Raw genomic sequence first — 21869 nt, 5'->3', positions numbered from 1 at the left:
AGCATCCAGGTTGATGACGTGGTGGTGTTCGGAGCACGGAGGTAATACCCCCGCTGCTTCCTGAAGACTAATTAGCATATGAATAAAAGTGTTTTTTGGAAAACGGCTGCAATGATCAGAAAAGGAGAGGTATGTCTAGAATAGCCTTATAGCAGTGGCGTAACTAGGAATGGCGGGGCCCCGTGGCGAACTTTTGACATGGGGCCCCCCCCCCCCGACACCGAAGATCTCGACCGAGTCCCTCCTACGCATTCCTGCGCGCTCTATTATGTTCCATAGTGGCCTCTGCACACAGTATTATACCCCATAGTGGCCCCTGCACACAGTATTATACCCAATAGTGGCCCCTGCACACAGTATTATACCCTATAGTGGCCCCTGCACACAGTATTATACCCCATAGTGGCCCCTGCACACAGTATTATACTCAATAGTGGCCCCTGCACACAGTATTATACCCAATAGTGGCCCCTGCACACAGTATTATGTCCCATAGTGGCCCCTGCACACAGTATTATACCCAATAGTGGCCCCTACAGGACTAAATACTGTCACGTCACCCGCTGACCACTATACCAGGACAAATTGTGGATAAAAAATCTGGTCATGTGCATTACAATTTAGTAACTCCATGTGCTTCATATTAATAGCAGTTAACCCCATCATCTCCCTCACATTACCCCTGTGTGCCTCACCATAAGAGTTACTGATATGTGAGAGACATGGAGGTAATAATAAAGTATCTTCATTATTATTAACCTCATATGTCTCACATATCAGTAACTCTTATGGTGAGGCAAACAGGGGTTAATGTGAGGGAGATGATGGGGTTAACTGCTATTAATATGAGGCACATGGAGTTACTAAAACACAAGTAATCACCCCATATGCCTGACATTAATAAGTAACCCCAGTACGTACCTGTGTAGCTTTAGTTTCACTTTCCTTCTTCCTTTCTTCCTCTTCAGTGCAGGACGGACGGCAGGAGCTCGGCAGGGATAAGCCCCGCCTCCTCCTCTCATTGGTGGGCAGAGGACAGCAGAGAAAGGGAGGGGGGAGAGAGAGGGAGAGCGTCCTGCAGCGCTGACAGGAGCCAGACCTGCAGCTCCTGTGTCTCAGCCATTGCTGCAGCTTCGGGGCCCCCTGTTGGTGGAAAGTATTCCACCAACAGGGGGCCCCGATCATTATACTCGGGGGTCCGAAAAGACCTCCGAGTATAATGATAGCAGCGGTAGCGGCTGTCACCGGGCCCCAAATGTCCCGGGCCCTGTGGCAGCTGCTACTGCTGCTATGGTGGTAGTTACGCCACTGCCTTATAGGCTACGCTAGGCCTTATAGGCTACGTTACGATACACTTATTTAAAAATGCAAATTGGCAATGATAGACTCCCTTCAACCCCTTCGCGACATCCGCCGTAATAGTACGGCGCATGTCGGGTATGTAACTATGGCGGCCGCCTGGGAGCTTTAAGCAGTAGACAACCGGCTCTAATGTCTCCCATCGGTCCCCGGACCGATCGGAGGCATTAACCCCTCCAGCGCCATTTTCGCAGCGGCGCATGGGCGCCGCCATTTTGCCGGTGATCACTGGCTCCTGGAGCATGCTCCAGGGCTGACGTCACGTTGCCATGACAGCTGGGAGCCTTTACAAAGCTCCCCGGCCAATCTGCAATCTCTCTCTTTTGCAGGCTGGTCTATGCAGCCTGCAAAAGAAAGGATGAATTTTTGCAATGCATTAGCATTGTAATGCATTGCATTAGTGATCAGACATCCTGGGGCTCAACACCCCTAGGGGATCTAATAAATGCAAAAAAAAAAAAAATATATATATATATATATATATATATATATATATAATATAAAAAGTATTAAAAATTCAAATCACCCCCCTTTCCCTAGAACACATACTGTATAAAAGTAGTTAAAACTGTGAAACACATACATGTTAGGTATCCCCACATCCAAAATCGCCCGCTCTACAAATCTATAAAAATATTTTTCCTGTTCGGTAAACGCCGTAGAGGGAAAAATAGTCAAAAGTGCCAAACCGCCGTTTTTTCACTGTTTTGATTCTGATAAAATTTGAATAAAAAGTGATCTAAGCAATAGCATTTCCCAAAAATGGTAAAACTAAAAAGTAAACCCGGTCCCGCAAAAAAAGACGCCCTATGCATCCCCGTACACGGACGTATAAAAAGTTACAGCTGTCAGAATATGGTGACTTTTAGAAGAAAAAAATTTTAACAGTTTTGGATTTTTTTAAGGGGACAAAATGTAAATAAAACCATATAAATTTGGTATCCCTGGAACCGTACCGAAACACAGAATATAGGGGACATGTCATTTTGGCTGCACAGTGAACACCGTAAAACCAAAGCCCGTAAGAAAGTCGCAGAAATGCATTTTTTCTTCAAATCCACCCCATTCAGAATTTTTTTCCAGCTTCCCAGTACATTATATAGAATAATTAATGGTGGCATCATGAAGAAAATTTTGTCCCGCAAAAATTAAGACCTCATATGGCTCTGGGAGCGGAGAAATAAAAAAGTTATGGAGGGGAGTCAAAAATGAAAATCAAAAAATGGCATCGGCGGGGTTAAAGTCAATGTGTGATTCTCCTGGGGGGGTGCAATTCTTTTTGGGGTGTCTGCTTTCATTGAAGGGTCTCTTGTATAGGTTCTGCTGTATTTTATTTACTTTTTTACATGTAAAGCTATCTGGACACTTTTTTTTATTTTAATGAACTGGAGATAGGGATTACTTTCAGGTAGGGCTTATTTTTGGAGAAACACAGTATATAGTATATATATCTTATACACATACACACATATAATTTATGAGTGCCATATGTATACATGACCAGGAATGTGCTTTTCCTCCATTCCTATTAATAATCATTACAAAACTCAATATATTATAATGTCCCTCTTGGCCAATTCTGACTCCAGGATCCACTCTACAGACACTCTGCTCCTGTAGTGAGGTGACTAGAGCTTCTAGTGGCAGCTCCTAAGTAACTCCATTCTAGTCACCTTGGTAATGAGCAGTCTACGTTAGCGTTGGCCCTAGCAGGTCAGTAGTGAGGTGACTAGACTGGAGTTGCCGGAGGAAGGAACTATCAGGAGCAACTCCGTTCTAGACACGCGCATACCGGTATACACAGGCGCGCTCACACTGAACTTCCCCACACTTCGCTACTGCCATATAGCATGATGTAAAAGCGCAAATTCTTATTTGATCAGAAGTCGCAAAACAACTAGGCATCGTCGGTATTACACATAGTACGGTAATACGTCACTTTAAAGCTCCCTGATAGCTGATTGGTTACTTGCAAATGACGTATGTGAGTGTGGCTCTACCATGTTACATTCTGGCGTGGCTCTTTGCCGGTATATTTATAGAGTTATTAAAGAACATGAGGTTCCGTCTACGTCTTCCACAGTGCGCACGCATAATCATGTCGCCATTTTATATGCAAGACAGAGCTTGTTCGCTGAGGCTCTAAGTGTAACATTCACTATGCCAGTAGAAAACATGGCGGCTTAGGACTAGCCTGCACTCTGGTTATATAACTTGTAGTTTATGTCAGGATGTTGTGGTTGGGGGCACGCCGGGTTTGGGGCGCTCGAATCCAGTGCTCCAGAGTGTGGGCTCGTTCTCTCACCTCGAGGTCTTGGCCGGAGGGCACATTAGACAAGTTTGGGGGAGTGAGTGTGCAATTGCAGCCAGAACACCAGAAAGATGAGGCTGCCTTCAGGAGCTGGTTACAGGGCAAGTGTATGCCAGTGCTAACTATGCCATAGAAACTGATCTAGTTACGCTAATAAGTGCATGGGTCTAGGTAGAAAACTGTCACAGAGCTTTGGGATAGCGACATAGTTTCAGTAAGGTCCTGTTATTTATTTCCCTTATTTGTATAGCGCTTTACAGACATTGTCACTCACTGTCCTATATAGGGTTCACCATCTAAATTCGCTACCAGTATGTTTTTGCAGCATGGGAGGAAACACTGGAAGAGCATGCAGACGTCTTTCAGATTTGCAGAAGGGACTCCAGGACTCAAGTCAGCAGAGCGAACCACTGAGCCACCGTGCTCTGATCACATCTGCAGAAGAGACTGTGTTACAAATTCCATCATATTTAAAGAGGACCGTTCACCGATTTGGGCACAGGCAGTTCTATATACTGCTGGAAAGCTGACAGTGCGCTGAATTCAGCGCACTGTCAGCTTTCCTGATCTGTGCCCCAGGTAAAGAGCTATCGGTCCCGGTACTGTAGCTCTTTACAGTCAGAAGGGCGTTCCTGACAGTCAGATACGTCCTTCTTCAAAGCAGCAAATATTGCGCTGTACTGTGTGAGCGGGGAGGAACACCCCCTCCCCTCCTGATAATACTCGTCTATGGACGAGCACTGTGAGCAGAGGGAGGGGGCGTTCCTCCCCGCTCACACTGTACAGCGCGATAGGTGATGCTGTGGAGAAGGACGTTCCTGACTGACTGTCAGAAACGCCCTTCTGACTGTAAAGAGCTATGGTACTAGGACCGATAGCTCTTTACCCGGAGCACAGATCGGGAAAGCTGACAGTACGCTGAATTCAGTGCACTGTCAGCTTTCCAGCAGTATATAGAACTGTCTGTGCCCAAATCGGTGAAAGGTCCTCTTTAATGAGAAAAATAGCTTTGCATTAAGTGATATCTTTCCCATCAAAATATTATGGTGAAACACGTTATAAGTTAGTGGGACTTACCATCTAATGGATCAAGTAGAGTGATGTGGCTTACATTTGAAACAAAACCCACGAGGCAAATGTGAACTTAGTTTTAAGGCTAATCGGTTGTTTTCATCTGAGCCAACCAGAACAGAATATAAATGTTGCAGCTGAAGTTTATCTGTCAGTTCCTTCAAGTACAGACAATAAGGGAATGTTATAGACTGGAAGGTAGGGTTGTCCAATATTCTCTGCAGTACTGGACACTTACATAATATGTCAGTCAAAACCACAAGGAGGAAATTTTTCAAAACTAGTATTTTATACATTGATGTTGACTTTTGTGTTTTTTGGTTTTTTGTTTTTTTTTTGTAATTTTTCAATTACGGTACAAAAGTAAAAACCCCAACACCCACACTCCGCCCTCTTCAAGCCTATGAAAACAAGTTGCTCATGAGAAAAAATGTCTGATTCACATAGCCTGATATATCAGTCCATATTTGGGCTCTTTAAAGAGGATCTGTTACCAAGTACAAAATGCCATATATAATTTCATTCTTGCTGTACCCCTAAACAATTTGGCGTTTTTATCCCTATAATTTGTCCTTACATTCAAAAAATATAACCCCTGGAAGATTACATGTAAACTAGATTTTATGTACGGAGTGAGCGGGAACCTTTTTATCTCGTAGAAAATAAATGGCTGCTGCCTATTTGGGGAATAAGAGCTAGGTTACATGTAATCTTCTAGGGTTTATATTTTTTCAACAGGTGGATGGATTTTAGAAATAAAAAAAAACAAATTGATCAGGGGCACAGTCAGAATCAAATGATGTATGACATTTAGTATGTTGTACTTGGTGACAGATCCTCTTTTAGTTTAGACTTGCCAAGATGAAAGATTAAGTTGTGAGATAATAATAGTTTTTCTTAAAATAAAAATCTGTTTTATTTCCAGTTTTTGTGCAGTTGGTATCAGATTCAGTGTCCAATATAGGTCATATATACTGCAATAAAAGAGATAACACAACTGCACGCTACAGCAATACCTCCAGTATGTGCCAGTCGCTACATTGGCTGCCTATTCATTATAGAATAAAATATAAAGTTATCACCCTCCCCCACAAGGCTCTCCATAATGCCGCACCTCCCTACATTTCCTTCCTCATCTCTGTCTACCGCCCAACCCGTGCTCTCCGTTCACTAAATGACCTAAGACTTACATCCTCTATTATTAGAACCTCCCATGCTCGTATACAAGACTTCTCACAAGTTGCACCATTTCTCTGGAATGCTCTACCCCGGACAATCAAATTAACTCCCAATTTTTACAGTTTCAAGCGCAAACTAAAGACGCATCTTTTCAGACAGGCCTATCACAATTCCTAATGTAAACCCTTCCGTTACGTAATTAGAATCCCTAAAACAAACCCTCCTCTGTTCCTGCTCCCCCATTACCCCACACGATATGATGTTTCAAGCTAACTTTATATGCCCAGGCACCATCTGCACGTTAAAGGACACGACTGGTGATGGCTCATACTATTTTATGTTTGTGTAATGACAGTAACCTCTATTACAAAATTGTCTGACCATTGTATAAGCAATGCTACTTCTGATGCTGCCTCTGCTACCTCTTGTATCACCCCCTCTACCTCATAGATTGTAAGCTCCTGCGAGAAGGGCCCTCAGTCCCATTGTGTGAAGTGACTATTTCTTTGTAATGTATCTGTCTGTATTTGAACCCTTCAAATTGTACAGTGCTGTGGAATATGTTGGTGCTACATAAATAAAATGTATTATTATTATTATTAACTGCATGTTATCCCACAGGTGCCATTAAAAAATGGAGAGAAGAAGGCAGGACTGCAGTGTGGATGCACATTCCCATCATGCTCAGTGGATTGATAACCCATGCTGCTTCTGAGGGATTTACATTTCACCATGCTCAAAATGACACATCCACATTGACTCTTTGGTTAAAGGATGGTCCAAACAAGCTGCCTGGGTATGCCACACATCAAGTAGGAGTGGCAGGTTAGTTAAATAGCTAGTTTGCCATTTGAGGTATTTTTTTGTAAAATGTGATTATACCCAAAATATAGAACTCACTCATGCATTTCATTTGTATTCTTACACACAAGCTAGAAGTAGGTTGATAGTTGAACAATGGTTGTTCAAATGCTCCAGGGGTGTATGCAGGGATGGTTTCATGGTCAAAACTATCCCCTTGCTCTGACCGGTCAAATGTTTAGGGCCTATCCTAAGAACAGGCCTTAAAAATTGTTAATTCCAGACATCCCCTTTAACATCAGCATAGACAAAAAAAAAGACAATGAGCAGGAGTCTGGAGTAGACTGTTGATATATAATGCAGTTGCTGGGGCCATCAGGTCTCTGTAGTACATCTGGTATTAAATCAGGACACAAAGAGCTTGCCCTAGCTACAGGGTCTCAAATGTTTAAAGGTTACATTCGAGTGTCGCCCGCACGCCATCCATGCTGTTCCTTAATGGAAGCCAGTCAGCACAACCGGCTTTAGGATGTATGCAGATGGTGCAATTAAAAACACATTGTAAGAGCTGAAATCAGGTTTGCGGCTGCTTATGTTGTTCTTTTTTTTGTTTGTTTTGTTTTTTAATTCAGGCCCAGTTCACATCTGTGTTCAAGTTTCCGTTCGGGGAATCCGCTTGGGGACCCCCCCAAACAGAAACCTATACGCATAAATAAGCAGTTACCTACGGAAACCTGCAGCCCCATAGGCCATAATGGGGTCCATGCGGTTTCCGTTTGGTTCCCGCACAAAATATGGAGAGAAAAGTTCTTCTTGCAGGGAAATAAACTTTTCAGCTTTGTATTAAATGCAGCAGAAGCTCCCTTGTATGTATTATCGGAGAATGAAATAGTTGGCTTATCCTTTATCTGCCCAGCAGAGGGCAGCAACTCAAGAAACAAACTTTGATAGACATGTTGCTACATGTTCTGAGTTGTTTTGTTTTCAGTGAGCTGTAGTGTATATTTTGCCCTTATTAACTAGGGCTCTGTTCACATCTTTGTTCACAACCTCTGTTTCAGAATATCACATTTGCCAGGAAAAAGCGGTGCAGTATCATTTGTACTGTTATAATAATAGATATTGATGGCCAATATGTACTCAGCCTCAGGCTACGTGCTCAAACATATGTTCATGTATGGGTCCGTGAGAAATGCCACATGGTGTGCACATTCGTGTGCTGTCCATGGACCCAGTCATTTAGTTAATGAGCCCGTGCTGCAAAATTCACAGGAATAGAACCTGTCACAAGGTTTCCCCCAGGACACTAGGCCCCATGGACTCATAATACATGGGCATGTCTATGGGGTCATAAGAAAATAATGGGTCAGTGTGCTAGAAGTTAAAAACAATGCATGGAACCTTAGCTATACAGTCTTCTTTGTATATGATATTTTACTGTGAACTGTCTAATTCAAACACTTAAAAAATTCCAGTGTATTTGACTTTAGTAAGCAAGATTCGACCAACATGGAAAACCTCCTGTGGTTTTCTCTCACAATTCTAAGACCTGTTAGGGTATGTTCACACAGAGTATTTTGCAGGTGGATTATGACGCAAAATCCGCCTGCAAAAACGTCTCCCATTCATTTCCATGGGAATCCCTTACTTTTTTTCCCACTAGCGATTTTATTTTCAGCTAGTGGGGGAAAAAAAAGCGGTATGCCTTATCTTCCCACGTATTCCGCAGCTGAGTCAGCCGCAGCGTCCACGGCTCGAGACTCACTCCTGTGTTGCGGTTAGCCACACAGAAAAGTCACACGGCGGAAAAGGTTTCCACCGTGCGAACTTACCTTTACTCTTTCTGTAGTGGTGAACTTCCCCCCCATTGTAAATACCATCTAATAGCACTGGCTTTTATATAGCTTTGACTGTTTAAGAGATTATCTAGGGAGAGTAAAAATAATGTCAGGGATAGTGATAACCTAAAAGCGTCTATAGTCACCTTTCCTCATTCTCCTCGTCAGCTCATGTTGCCAGCACGTCACCGACTACATCTTCAGGCAGTCACAGTCCTGAGTGATTGACTGAAGCAATAGTCTGTGACATTATGTTGGAGCACTGGAGGAGATAAGTAGGGTCCTGTCAGATGGCAGCAAATGAAGAGGAATTGAGACGACTTCCACCTCAGATTCCTCTTTGTTTTCTGGCCCTTTGGTTTTCCTGATAAGCTGAGTATCTTGCACTGTGGGTTTTGCAGCAAGATCAAGTCGTATGCTTATGTTTTCAGCATCCTGCTTTAGTCTCTGCCTCCCATTGAAAATAAGATTCAGGGCAGAATTTTGGTGGTGAAATTGAGGTGGAATCCGCCTCAAAGTCAGCAATAAATTCTACAGTGTTAACATACCCTTAAAGCTACCACTCCTTAAGGGAGGAATGTGGAGGGAGAATATAGAAACTTTTTTAAGTTATCACTATTACTGCCACCAGGGAACTCCAAGAAACCCCCTTGAACTGCTTGTTTGCAGTCCAATCTGTGAGTCTTAACTACAAGCCTTTATGTTTTCCTGGTTGCTTTCAGTACTGTAATCGGTAATCTTTTCCAGGTGCTGTTCTGGATGAAGTCTCCGGGAAAGTATTGGTTGTACAGGACAGAAATAAGGTATGTAAGTGATTAAATACAGGCTGAGACCAAGTGACATTGATCATTAGAAGCCAAATATTGTGCAATACTTACCAACAAATGCATTTACCATATACTTAAAAAGCAAGGGTATCTGTCACCGGAACCCAGCATATCAACCCAGCCTTGCAGATAGATAAGTTAGGGTCACCTGAATCAATTGGTGTTTTCCCCTTATGAGTTGATGCCCACATTGCCGAGATATCGCTATTTTTATCAATATGTAAATGAGTTGTTTGGAGGAATGAATTCATCTGAATAGCGACAAAAACAGTGATGTCTGGACAACAGGGGAGAAAATAGTTTGATTCTGGTGACCCTAACCTGTATCTGCAGGACTGTGTTCTAGTCATACTTCCTTTAAATAAATTTCCCAGTATTTTAGTTTTACACGTACTTCTTGTACATATTATTGATCATTTTTACAGTGGCGTTGCATACAGGAGGTCTAATACACATAGTGTCAGGAAATTGTATGTTTATAATTTGGCATTTGCATTTCAGAAAATTAATGATCAATGATAGCTAGTGGACCTCTGGATAGGTCATCACTATGAAAATTCTATTTGGGGCTGGAAAACCCCTTTAAAAAGTCTTGTGCCTATTAAGGCTATTAGCCTATTAGGCTTTTCCTTGATCTTGTGGAGAGCCGCAGGCATATTTTCAGATTCCATGGCATGTCATCAGAAGTAGTAAGTGCTAGTTAGCACTGTCCTTTTAGGCTCCATGCTTATGCTTGAGTGTGCCATCTGAGGGACCGTCCAAAAATAGAGCAGGTCCTATCATTTTCCATTTCCTCAGAATGGAAAGGAAAAAAATGCTCCCATAAAGGTAAGTGTATAACGGAATGCACTCTGATGTCATTCTGAGTGTCACCCAACTGTATCCCGCTGCAAGCTCGTACTCATATCAGATGCGCAGTCAGTCAGGTGCTTGTGGTCCTATTCACTGCCTGTCACTGTTCACATTCTACACCCCCTCTACCATAATATGCTTACTGGAGTCATGAGACCCAAGGTGGACACTTACTATGACCCTTCATTGTTCTTAGCCACAGCATGGAGCAGTGCTCAGGTTCTTCATGGGCAGTGACCTGGTATGAGTTGGCACTCAGAATGCACAAAATTCAGTTGTCTTCGGAGTATGGAAAAGAAATGACTTCCTAACTATTGTGTGTGGGGACAGATTTTGTACAGTAAATATCAGTATCATATGGAAGGTTCCTGAGAAAGAACATTAGAAGGAGAATAATCTCTTGTTACCAGCCAATATAAAGGGGCATATTGCAGAATGTTTGTTCATCATTCAAGACAAGCCCACAAACAAAATAGATGTTTTATGGCTAGAAAAGTACCATGTACCATGCCCACCCTTGAGTTCACCAGATGTATCTTAATAATTACTAGTGTGGAACAATCTTAAAGGGATTATATGGGGGATAATTATTTTTATTTTTTTTACAATATATTCACAGTTTTGTACAAACTTGCCTAGGCTACATTCATACAACAGTAAATAATGGCCGTGTGATGTCCGTTTTTTTAAAGGTCACATGCCAGCATTAAGCTCATACACTCAAATCTATGGGGGATCCGTTAAAACGGGTCCGCCTCAGGTGCAAGATGGCTGAAAAATAGAATTTTTTCAAGGCTGTTTTGCGCCTCAGTTGTCTGAATGTAGCCTTACTGTATAGAACATGGTCCCACAGTGCACCGATTGTTACCATTGCAGAGTACACCAAAGGGAGCAGAAGTCTCGCTCCTCTGCTCCGGCTAAAAGCTTCATACTTACCAAAGGGCAAAAAGTGAAAGCTTCACACTTGCTAGAAGGCAAAATGACTCCCATCATCAGGGGCCACTATAGGGCATAATAATGTGCAGGAATGCGGTGTGTGCAAGGATGGGGGGGGGGGTCATGTCAATTGTTCGCCTTGGGACCCAGCCATTCCTAGTTATGCCACCAGTCTGTTGTTAAGTTTTACCACCACAAAATAAACAATAGCATTATCCTACACTCAGTCCACAAAGAGCTTGTAACTGAAGCCAGTCTGAAAAGACCCCCAAGTCTAATGATAGCAGTGTGTGTTGGGGATTGCGGGCCCGTGGCCTTACTTAGGGGAAGCGCAGGTGGCCATGAGCAGGGGCAAGGATTGGTAAGTAAATATGGCCCGTTACCTACTCGGGTTAATCTAGCAGGTAAAAGCCAATAAAAACACAGAACAAAGAAAGATCAGGGCCCCCTAATGTCTCGGGCCCTGTGGCAGCTGCTACCCCAGTATTTACGCCACTGCAACAGACATATCCTCTTTATAGATATTTTGTCCAGTTGAGCTATTAAGTACAGACAAGTATTTCTGTGCTGAGGGAATGTTAATTTGCCAAAACTAAGTGTTTGGTTTTTTTTGTATATAACCTGGTTATGAAGGAGTTGAAATGTTTTCAATTGTCTCTTCTCTAATGTACTGGGAACAGATTCCTATTTTTTTCCTTTTGGGCAAATAATTATATGTCTTCAGATAGAAACCCCCATAAATGTAATAGTACACAACTCTGCAAGATGCATCTAATAAACAGCATGTTTTTTACATACTGCCTTGTACATCATTAGCACAATACAATGAAAGCTGGGCCACACCAGACACCCGGCAGAAAATAGCATTTTATTTGTGTAATGTGTGCAGAGTATTATCCTTTAGCAGGGCCCCAACCCTTACTCTGGCCATTTTTCCTGATGAGGAATATACTTGGCAGACAATGAAACGAACTTTTGTCTTGGAAACTAAATTGAAGTCACAATAAGATTGGAAACTATCATCCTGTACTGTGTGTTTTTGGAATGAAATGTTTTAAAGTGTCCTTATTAATTTTAAAGGGGTTTCCAGTTTGGTATTGCAACCTAGTATACCACACTCATTTGCTTCCAAAGATCTGTGGGCACTTCCTAATCCCTGTAGTAAATGTACATGACGTACAGGGTAAGGGGCTGCCAAGCAGCACAGGATCGTACACACTCCTTCCTCCACATATAAGTGGGGATATATCAGGCAGGAATATTCATTTAGTGCCAGGTCATCTGACAGCGTATTTCTTTTTCTCATTTATTGTATCTGTGGATTATAGACGTGTCACCTCTACTGACATATGTGTGTTAGTAAATAATGACTTTTCCTATGACATGACCAGTCTGGAGCACCTTTTCTTATAATTGTGCAATATTCTTCTGCTATTCCTACTGGAGATTTATGATAACTGAGTTGTGGGGCGGTGAGGTGTCCACAGTCTGATATTGTCCAACCAGTCTTCATAGTGTCAGGCTGTGTAGGGACATAAGGAATGGTAACACCCAGTCGTAGTTGTTAATGTATTCATAACTTTTTTTTTTTTAGAAGACATATCAGGTCATAGCTGGCAGGCGCTATTTCAAGAGGCTGTCTGGGCATATTTTTTATTTTAGGTTGGGGTAAGTGTGGGGGGGGAGGAAATCATACTCACCTTTCCCTGGTACTCCAATCCCTCCCGGCATGGTCCGTTCCTGCTGCTCCACTGTTTTCTTCCGGTGAAAGTCTATCTTTGACGTCCCATGTCCTTTTCGCTTTTCTTACTCTTCCATAGACTTGTACTGTAAAGGGGGGCGTTCCTTACCGCCCAGCAATGACACCGAGCTGTTAGGCCACCTTTTTGACAAAGGGGAGATATCAGAGGGCAACACGGTGGCTCAGTGGTGAGCACTGCAGCCTTGCAGCGCTGGAGTCCTGGGTTCGAATCTCGCCAGGAACAACATCTGCAAGGAGTTTGTATGTTCTCCCCATGGATTGCATGGATTTCTTCCCATTCTACAAAGGCATACTGATAGGGGGAAAAAAAGTACATTGTGAGCCCCATAGAGGGCTCACAATATACATATAAAAAAAAAAAGGGGAGGGATATCGGTGCTTAAACTTACGGCACTGATATTTCCACTCCTGGGGCCCATACTGAGAAAACCTTTGATTTGAACTGTTGGCTTTCTAGCACTATATAATACCGTGTCTCAATGAGGACATGAAAGGTCCTCTTCAATGTTTAAATAAGGCCACATGCATAAAGATCTCACTACTGTATTACTTTAACAAAATAAATCTGGCTATATACATTAGACAAATGTCCCACATGGAGCACACAATGTACATTTTTCCCTATCAGTATGTTTTTGGAGTATGGGATGGAAATCCACGCAAACACAGGGAGAACATACAAACTCCTTGTAGATGGTTTTTATGCCCTTGGCAGGATTCGAACCGAGGACTCCAGCACTGCGCTGGAGCCACCGTGTGGCCCCAAATGTCAAGCAATTCTGTGGATCTCAGTAAGGGTTGGGCATGTTGTATTTCAACATGCTTGATCATTGGTTCTTGCTGGCTATAACCTGCCACGAGAGGCATCTGGTAACAGCTTATTCCGCTGTACATTTTGAGGAAACATGCAAACTCTGGAGCTGAGGGTGCACGTGTGTACGGGGCTAAGAGTTGTCTTAACGATTTTGAAGCTTGGAGGGTAAGTGCTTAACCAGTGGGGGTGACTTCTATCAGTCAGGACCAACTGACCATAGACAAAGTGAGTAGACAGAATGTTTAGTTCTGACATTATAAAAGACCATAGGAAAATGAAGCACATAATACATGGTATTAAATAGATGCATTTTAATAGTTTACAAAGTGACATCACTGAAAGCAGTGCACTTAGAACAACACTTTAAATCACCTTCTCTATTACATATAGATTAAATCAGTCACTTGTGTTAAATATATTTGTGATTAAATAAAAGCTATTACAAGGCACAGTTATCCCTTCCCATAGCAGCGTCTGTATGGTTACCATATTATAAAAGAGGTTCTCTGCCTAAATATCTTTTTAGAAAAGTCTGATTAATATTGCCAATTGGAATAGGGGGTGACTGCCAAGCCGCTGGACCCCTCCTCTACTGGCAACACCGTGATATTTTTGAGGTGGAAGACTAGAATATGAATAACCATGTTCATGTCACAGGTTGCTGGGGGTACATAGAAAGTTAGATGAGGGTGTCACACAGCACATCACTATCAGCCAGGCCATCTCTTATTAACCAGGGGGCTTGGTAGTAATGAGACCATGCATAGTTCTATCTTTTCAATGTCTCTTATATAGAGCATAACTCAATGACGTGGTCAGCATAGGAAGTTTTATTTACTACTGTTGGTTCAGATGTTTTTACAGTTATTCTTGCACAGAATTCCTTATACACTGGCTGCAGTCATGTGCAGCACTAACACTAATATTTAATACACTTTAGAAAGATGACTAGCAGCATTTTTCTGTAAATATCTTTACGTGGCCATATGCATTTAATGAATGTCTGCTGAATCCACTGATTTCAGAGTGTCTTGCTGACCGCTTAAAGGGGTTGCCCAGTTTCAGCAAATAAATGTTCTTGTTTGTAATTTTTTTCAATATACTTCCTGTATCAATTCCTTTTCTATAGCTATGGTTGCTGTTATTCTTTGTTTACCTCCAGTAGATTTGTCCATGGTCATGTGATGGACACACAAGTGCACAGCTCCATTGCCCGGCACATGTCTGATTACTGAGCTGTGACTATAATGAGCTGTGAACCTGTGTGCTCATCACATGACTATGGACTGGATATCACATGACCATGGACTCATCTACTGGAAGTAAACAAAGAATAACAGCAAGCAGAGATATAGAAAAGGAATTGATACATAAAGTATATTGGAAAATTGTTGAACTTTTTATTATACAAACAATAACATATCGGCTAAAACTGGACAACTCCTTTAATATGTATAGGGGTGTAAAACGCACCCCCGATAGCAGATGTTGAGGAGGGTAAGTAAGGTCTAGTTTAAATATGCTGATTTGTAGGTTCTCATGGGTGATAAGCTACCACAAAAGAGTGTCTGGCAACTCCTTATTGCCCTTTCCCTATTGAATAATCATACCTACTTTGCCAAGAGTGCATGTGCATGGGAGAACAAGAGAACAGCTTTTGACAGTTGTGTAACCTTATGTAATAAAATATTACTCATCATGTTATACAAAGTTAAGGAATGTATAATAGTTTTAATGTCTTTTTTTCTGTTCTTGAGCTTTCAAGCCGTCATTTTTCACTTTCACTTTCATTTTTTTACATTGTCAGGCTGTAAAAGTATTCCTTATCAGTCAGCTAACAAATGTATTGTTGCAGTTTATCATTATAGGGGCAAGTTATATGCCTAGGACGGAAGAGAGATTTTGCTGCTGGAATTTGTAGTTTGCAAAGGATTATCAACAATGATAAATTGTAACAAGGCCTCAGTTTTGACTGCAGGACATAGTCAAGATGATTGACAATAAATTCTTCTCTTCCCAGAGATCTTTAAAATGCTGTATATGTCCAGTACTTTTTATTAGCTGTATGACATTTTCATTGTACAGTGTTTATATACATAGACCAGACCTTTATGGTGTTAGCTCTCATGATGAGCACAAGGATCCCTGTCATTCTCCTGTCTAGTTGTCCCTGGAGTGTAGCTACCAAGCCATCCTGGGATAACTTGTGCATAGCACACAATCCAGCAGAGGGAGTACGGTATGTCTAATGGGTATCTCATAATGATGGTGGTCATACTCAGACAGCAGCTTACCAGGAAATCCCTAACACATAACTCTAACGCTAAGCAAAATATTACTGTTTATTTTTACCCAGTTTTAGTTGGACCCTGTCCACATTTATTTTAGGAGTTTCCAGTATTGAATGCTATTTTTTTCCGTCACAATATTGGAATGCCACAGAATCTATGATGCTGGTATGAATAGGGTCTTATATTTTTGTACCGTTTATATTGAATTAGTTTGAAGCGTGTGTATATTAATAATTCAGTGGTGAAACTGGTGTTGTACGTATATCTAAGTTATAAGTTTGTCTCTGCTTCATGCAAGTTTTACATGAATCCTCAAAAAAAAAAAATGTTATCATCTAAAATACGACTTCTCTCTTGAGAAAGCTTAGTGACACAGTTTTCTCTCTTAGGGCCCCTTCACACGGAGTTTACGCTCCGTGTATTCTGTACATTTTACACGTGTAAAATGAACAAAATGAGCAGAGCGTATACAGAATACATGGAGCGTAAACTCCGTGTGAAGGGGCCCTTAGACTGAGGCCACATGTTGCAGAAAAAAATGCTGCATTTACAGTCTCAGCAAAGTGATTTTTATTCATACTTATTCCCACGTTGTGAAAGCAAATGCTGCAGAAAACTTTGCACTTTCTCCTTAGACTTATATGGAGTAGGTAAAAATGTAACACAAAAGCATTTTCGCTGAGTTTTTTAAAAAAAATTTCAAGCAGCACTATTCAGCTGTGTTTCAATATGTGGGGCCTTGGGCCTGATTCACACATGCTTTTTTCACGTATATGTTTCATTCATAAGGTAATTTTTCACAGATGTCACTTGTGTTTCTTTTTCACTGGTCAAACTGTACAAAGTTTAGCTTTAAAAAAAAAAATACTTGATCTATCTTTCATGTATGTGATGAGCCATTCACAAGATCGTAAAATCAAAATGTCCATATGCTGTCAGTGGAAAACACTGAGAGCACATATACAAAAAAACAAAACAGGCATGTAATCTTAGCAGTTATTCCCTGTCCGCATAACAGGGTCATAAATTGTAGATTGGTCAGGGAAGTCCAACTGCTAGGGCCCCCAGCAATCACAAGAATGGATAGAGTGTTGCTCCCATACTGAATGGAGCTATGTTCAGACAAATGCGCACCCACTCCATTTACTTAAGTGGGAATACTAGAGACACAAGTGTAGCACTCTTGATCAGTGGGGATCCCAGCAGCTGGACCCCATTACTCACAAGTTACCCTGTGGATAGGGGTTAACTTGTTGTTAAACCCTTCAAGGGGTCGTCTGGAATAACTTTTTTTTTTTTTTTTTTTTTGCATGGAGGCAGAGGAAGTTGAAAAACATACTCACTTGCCCCATGTGCTCTGGTGTCTCCCACCACAGTCCGGTCCTGCCAGTCAATCTTGTTTTGGCAGAAGGACACAGGAAGTCACAGGTGACATATGTGAGCGACACCCTTTACTTAGGCTGCTGAGGCTAATTAGTGGGGAGACACCGAAACACCAGGGACAGGTGAGTATGGGTTTATGTTTTTTCTCACCTTTCTTGGCCTCCTTGCAAAAAAGGTTATCCTGAACAACTCCTTTAAAGAGGACCTTTCACCGATTTGGGCACGGGCAGTACGGCTTTCCCGATCTGTGCCCCGGGTAAAACACTATCAGTCCCAGTACCGTAGCTCTTTACAGTCAGAAGGGCGTTTCTGACAGTCAGTCAGGAACGTCCTTCTCCACAGCAGCGCCTATAGTGCTGTACAGTGTGAGCAGGGAGTAACGCCCCCTTCCTCTGCTCCCAGTGCTCGTCCATAGACTAGTATTATCAGGAGGGGAAGGGGCGTTCCTCCCCACTCACACTATAGGCGCTGCTGTGGAGAAGGATGTACCTGACAGACTGTCAGAAACGCCCTTCTGACTGAATTCAGCGCACTGTCAGCTTTCCAACAGTATATGGAACTGCCTGTGCCCAATCTGATGAAAGGTCCTCTTTAAATGGCAAGCTTAGGGGGAAAAGGCTTTCAAACATCCTGATTCCTCTATTTTTCCACAGCCAGACTCCATCCGCAGTAACAAACATCTAGTTCAGTACAAAGCCAGAGACTGAATTCATATGAAACCTTGTTGACATATGCAATAAACTATGCAGCTAATTAATTGTACAATATTAAAAATTGTATAATGTAATTAAAAATAATGAATCATTTTATTTTGATGTCTGCGTCGTTTTTAAAGCAAACCGCCGGTGTCCGTATGCAGCCTCTCTGCAGTGAAACCATCTTTTTTTGCATAGACACAAAGTCCTGCATGTCTGACTTTGTGTCCATGCAAAAAAAAAAAAACGTTTCCCCGCGGAGGGACTGCATACGGACAACGGCGGCGGTTTGCTTTAAAAACCCATTGAAATGAATAGGTTTAAAACTGACTGCCAGCAAGCCATCCCCTATGCAGTTCTTTCAGGGATTAGGACGGAAACCCAAAGGGTGGACAGCGATGCAAGTGTGAACGTCACATAATCTTATCCCAAAGTAGCGCGACTGAAATACAAGTCGAAAGTTCAAAAATTGTACACCAGCTTTATAAATAATAACTGTGTATTAGTAGTATTTACAAGTCTATACATGGAAGTACTTCTGTACACAAAGAATCATTGTAGCTTATTAGTTATAGTTAGATGGTTTGGTAATATTTGTTCCATATCTTTTGTGCTATGCATTTTGGATGTTGCTTATTGCTTTGTTATAAAATGGAAAGGAAAAGAGTGGTCAAATACAAATCACTTCTCTTTTACTTCAATGATATTGGAAGGACTATAAACAGGCTAGGCATATTGCAAAGGTTCTATGTATGGTACCTCTTAAAGGGGTTGTCCCACAATCACAGATTATCAATTTAGGAATCCCACCACTGGGAGCCTCACCACTTAGAGCAGTAGTCACACATGTGCACCACTAATCCATATTAGTACAAGTATAGTACTCAATTATTTTTGTTGGTCTCCTAGAATCTGAATAGAGTATCAGTATGTATACATGATTTTTGCTGTATGCAATGGGAAAGAGGACCCCCATTCTCATCATCAATAAGGGTAATGGCATGTGAGAGTGAAGGGACTGTTTGGCCTTGTAAGCTAATTTATGGCCTCCTTCAGTCACTCACCTTTTCTTTCTGATTATTACTGCATACAGTACTTCTAGAGTTTATGATTTTTTTTGTTATTTTTCTCAAGTATGTACATGAGAGATCCACATGTAAAAATAATAAATGACAGAAAAAAAAATACAAATTTAACATTTGCCATTCAACATTTCAGACTGTAAATACGTGGAAATTCCCAGGTGGATTGTCTGATCCAGGTGAAGATATTGGTTAGTACCCATTTCATTTGCTTTATGAAAAGAAAAATTTATTTAAAGGGAACTTGTGATAGATGTATAAATTTGCTACACTCTGCATTATGTAGTCCCTATTGCAGATATGCAGCGGGTGTTGCTGGGTTTTTTCCACCTAAACAACCCCATTCAAAGGAAGGAAACCAACATTCAGCTGCAGAATTTTTTGCAAAAAATCTGCTGCCTGAGTATATGTCCTTAACAGTCCAGTGGTCACATAAAAAAAATGGTCACAAGCATCACCGCTTTGATCAGTGGCTGACTGGGCTGGCTTAACATGGCAAGCTATAGCTTCAGGCATGTGAACAAATACCTATTGGGAACCATGGTAGCATTCGGTGATACAACAGGTGTTCTTTTTAGATGTTATTTTTTGTATCCTGCCTTTTTTTTTTTTTTTATTACCTTTTAGCAGCCCATGTAAAAAAAAAATCCTTATCCAATTAACAGTCAATTTTAAAAGTTGCAAAAACTCTCCCAAAATTGTAATTTCTTCAGATTTTAAATTTATGACTCAAATAAATATTACTGACACATAACTCTGCTGTCTTTTGTATATTTTAACCCTATAGCAATTACATTTCAGCCTTAGACCAGTACCATTTTATCCCTATTCCTGCGTTCATAACTTTTTACATTTTATTTCAATGTAGATTTACAAGGCCTTGTACTTTGTGGGTACTTACGACTTTTTGATCAGTTGTTATTACTTTTTGTTTTTGAGAGGTGAGACGATCAGAAAACATCAATTCTGTCATCTGAATTTTAATGTTTATCATGTGAAATAATGTACAATAAGTAACATGCTAATTTTAGTTTAGGGGTTGTTACGGATGAGGTGATACCAATTGTTTTTTTCTTCTCTTTTCAATAACAAGGGAAAAAAAAGTCTATTTTTACTTTATTCTATAAAATGTCTTAGGACTAGAGATGAGCGAGTAGTATGCGATTGAATACCTCCCCTGCATAGTTATTGGTGTAAAAAAAGCGCCAGGGAAGGTGGGAGGGGCATCGAATTTTTACTGCATTTACCGCGTGATATTCGACTGAGTACACCAATATCTATGCAGGGGAGGTATTCGATCGAATACTACTCACTCATCTCTACTTAGGACATATAAGGGGATAAATGGCAGTATGCTTCTGATTGATAATGGGGGTTTATGGTATCCCCTTAGTCCAGTGGGCTGATGTAACAATGATTGTGCCTTCAGAGATTAGGATTACCCACTGACTTTTATTAAGCATATAAAGAACAAAAAATAAACGGATAAATGATAGGTTATATTGAAACTTGTCCCACAAAACTATATATCAATATTGCTCATCTTTTCCTACTCTATAACATGCCGCCTGCAGAAGACCAAGTCATTTTCTTTTTGACAGTCTCCCTTTAAGTTCATAAAACAGGACAGTTTTCCTTAAACCTTCCAGTGTTCCTGATCATTAATCTATGTACCAGACGTACCAGGACTAAGTCCAGTTAACAAAGCCCTGCTTTGGTATTTGTGGAATAGCTGTAACTCTGGCCCAGTTCAAGATAAAGTAATATATGTGCCAAGTTTCTTCACTTTTTATGTAATTCCTTATTAAAACGGTGCATGTTTAACAAATGCACTTTTACATAATGCAAAAACAAAATGTTTTTACCAATATAAAAAAATACAAACATTCCTACTGTGGATACTCGTTTCAGATAATTGTAACATGAGCTCCCTTATATAGCTACCCTAACTTTTTATTGTCTCCCACTTTAGGAGTTACTGCCGTTCGGGAGGTTTTTGAGGAGACGGGCATCGAGTCAGAGTTTCAGTCCTTCTTGAGCATAAGGCAGCAACATAATCACCCTGGTGCCTTTGGAAAGTCAGATATGTATATTATATGTCGTCTACGGCCATTGTCTTATAGCATTAATTTCTGCCCTCAGGAATGCTTGAGGTGTGAATGGATGGACCTTAGAGAACTTGCATACACCAGCCACACCACTCCCATTACTAGCAGAATTGCTAAACTTCTACTGTATGGATACAAGGAGGGATTTCACAACATTGACCTTACTATGAGGACCTACCCAGCTGTTTACTCTGGACTTTTTTACTCTCTGTACCACAAAGAATTGCCAGCTACCTATGAAACGCAGGAATGACCTCTAGCAAGTTTCACAGTAAAACAACACATGTATCCGTCAGTTTATACCCAGCTAACTCTTCAGGAATGAAATATACCTCAACAAGGGCAATATTTGTGTCATAATTATGCTACTTATTCATAATATTTTACATGTAATTAAGGTATATTTTAGAATGATAATATATACTCTTTCTACTTTTTCATCTTTAACCACTGGCATTCAAGGAAATTCATTTAAAATCCCTTCTGATCACATTTCTTATATATTTACAATTGTTTTTTTGTTTTGTTTTTTTATATAATATTATTCCTTCTTTGCCTGA

At 41.0% G+C, this 21869-nt stretch overlaps 1 protein-coding gene across 1 annotated transcript; it reads left to right on the top strand.

The window, feature by feature from the left end:
* The first annotated feature begins 3578 nt into the window (after positions 1-3578).
* Positions 3579-21859, top strand: NUDT6 (nudix hydrolase 6). The gene is made up of 5 exons (XM_075287246.1): positions 3579-3771; positions 6542-6745; positions 9307-9362; positions 19338-19392; positions 21174-21859. The coding sequence occupies exons 1-5, from the start codon at positions 3591-3593 to the stop codon at positions 21560-21562; spliced, it is 885 nt and encodes a 294-aa protein (XP_075143347.1). The 5' UTR covers positions 3579-3590; the 3' UTR covers positions 21563-21859.
* The last annotated feature ends 10 nt before the right edge of the window (positions 21860-21869 follow it).

The sequence above is a fragment of the Leptodactylus fuscus genome, chromosome 1 (genome assembly GCF_031893055.1).
Source record: "Leptodactylus fuscus isolate aLepFus1 chromosome 1, aLepFus1.hap2, whole genome shotgun sequence".
Taxonomy (NCBI): domain Eukaryota; kingdom Metazoa; phylum Chordata; class Amphibia; order Anura; family Leptodactylidae; genus Leptodactylus; species Leptodactylus fuscus.
The sequence above is the reverse complement of the archived record's forward strand: the minus strand, read 5'-3'. Positions and strand labels throughout refer to the sequence as shown.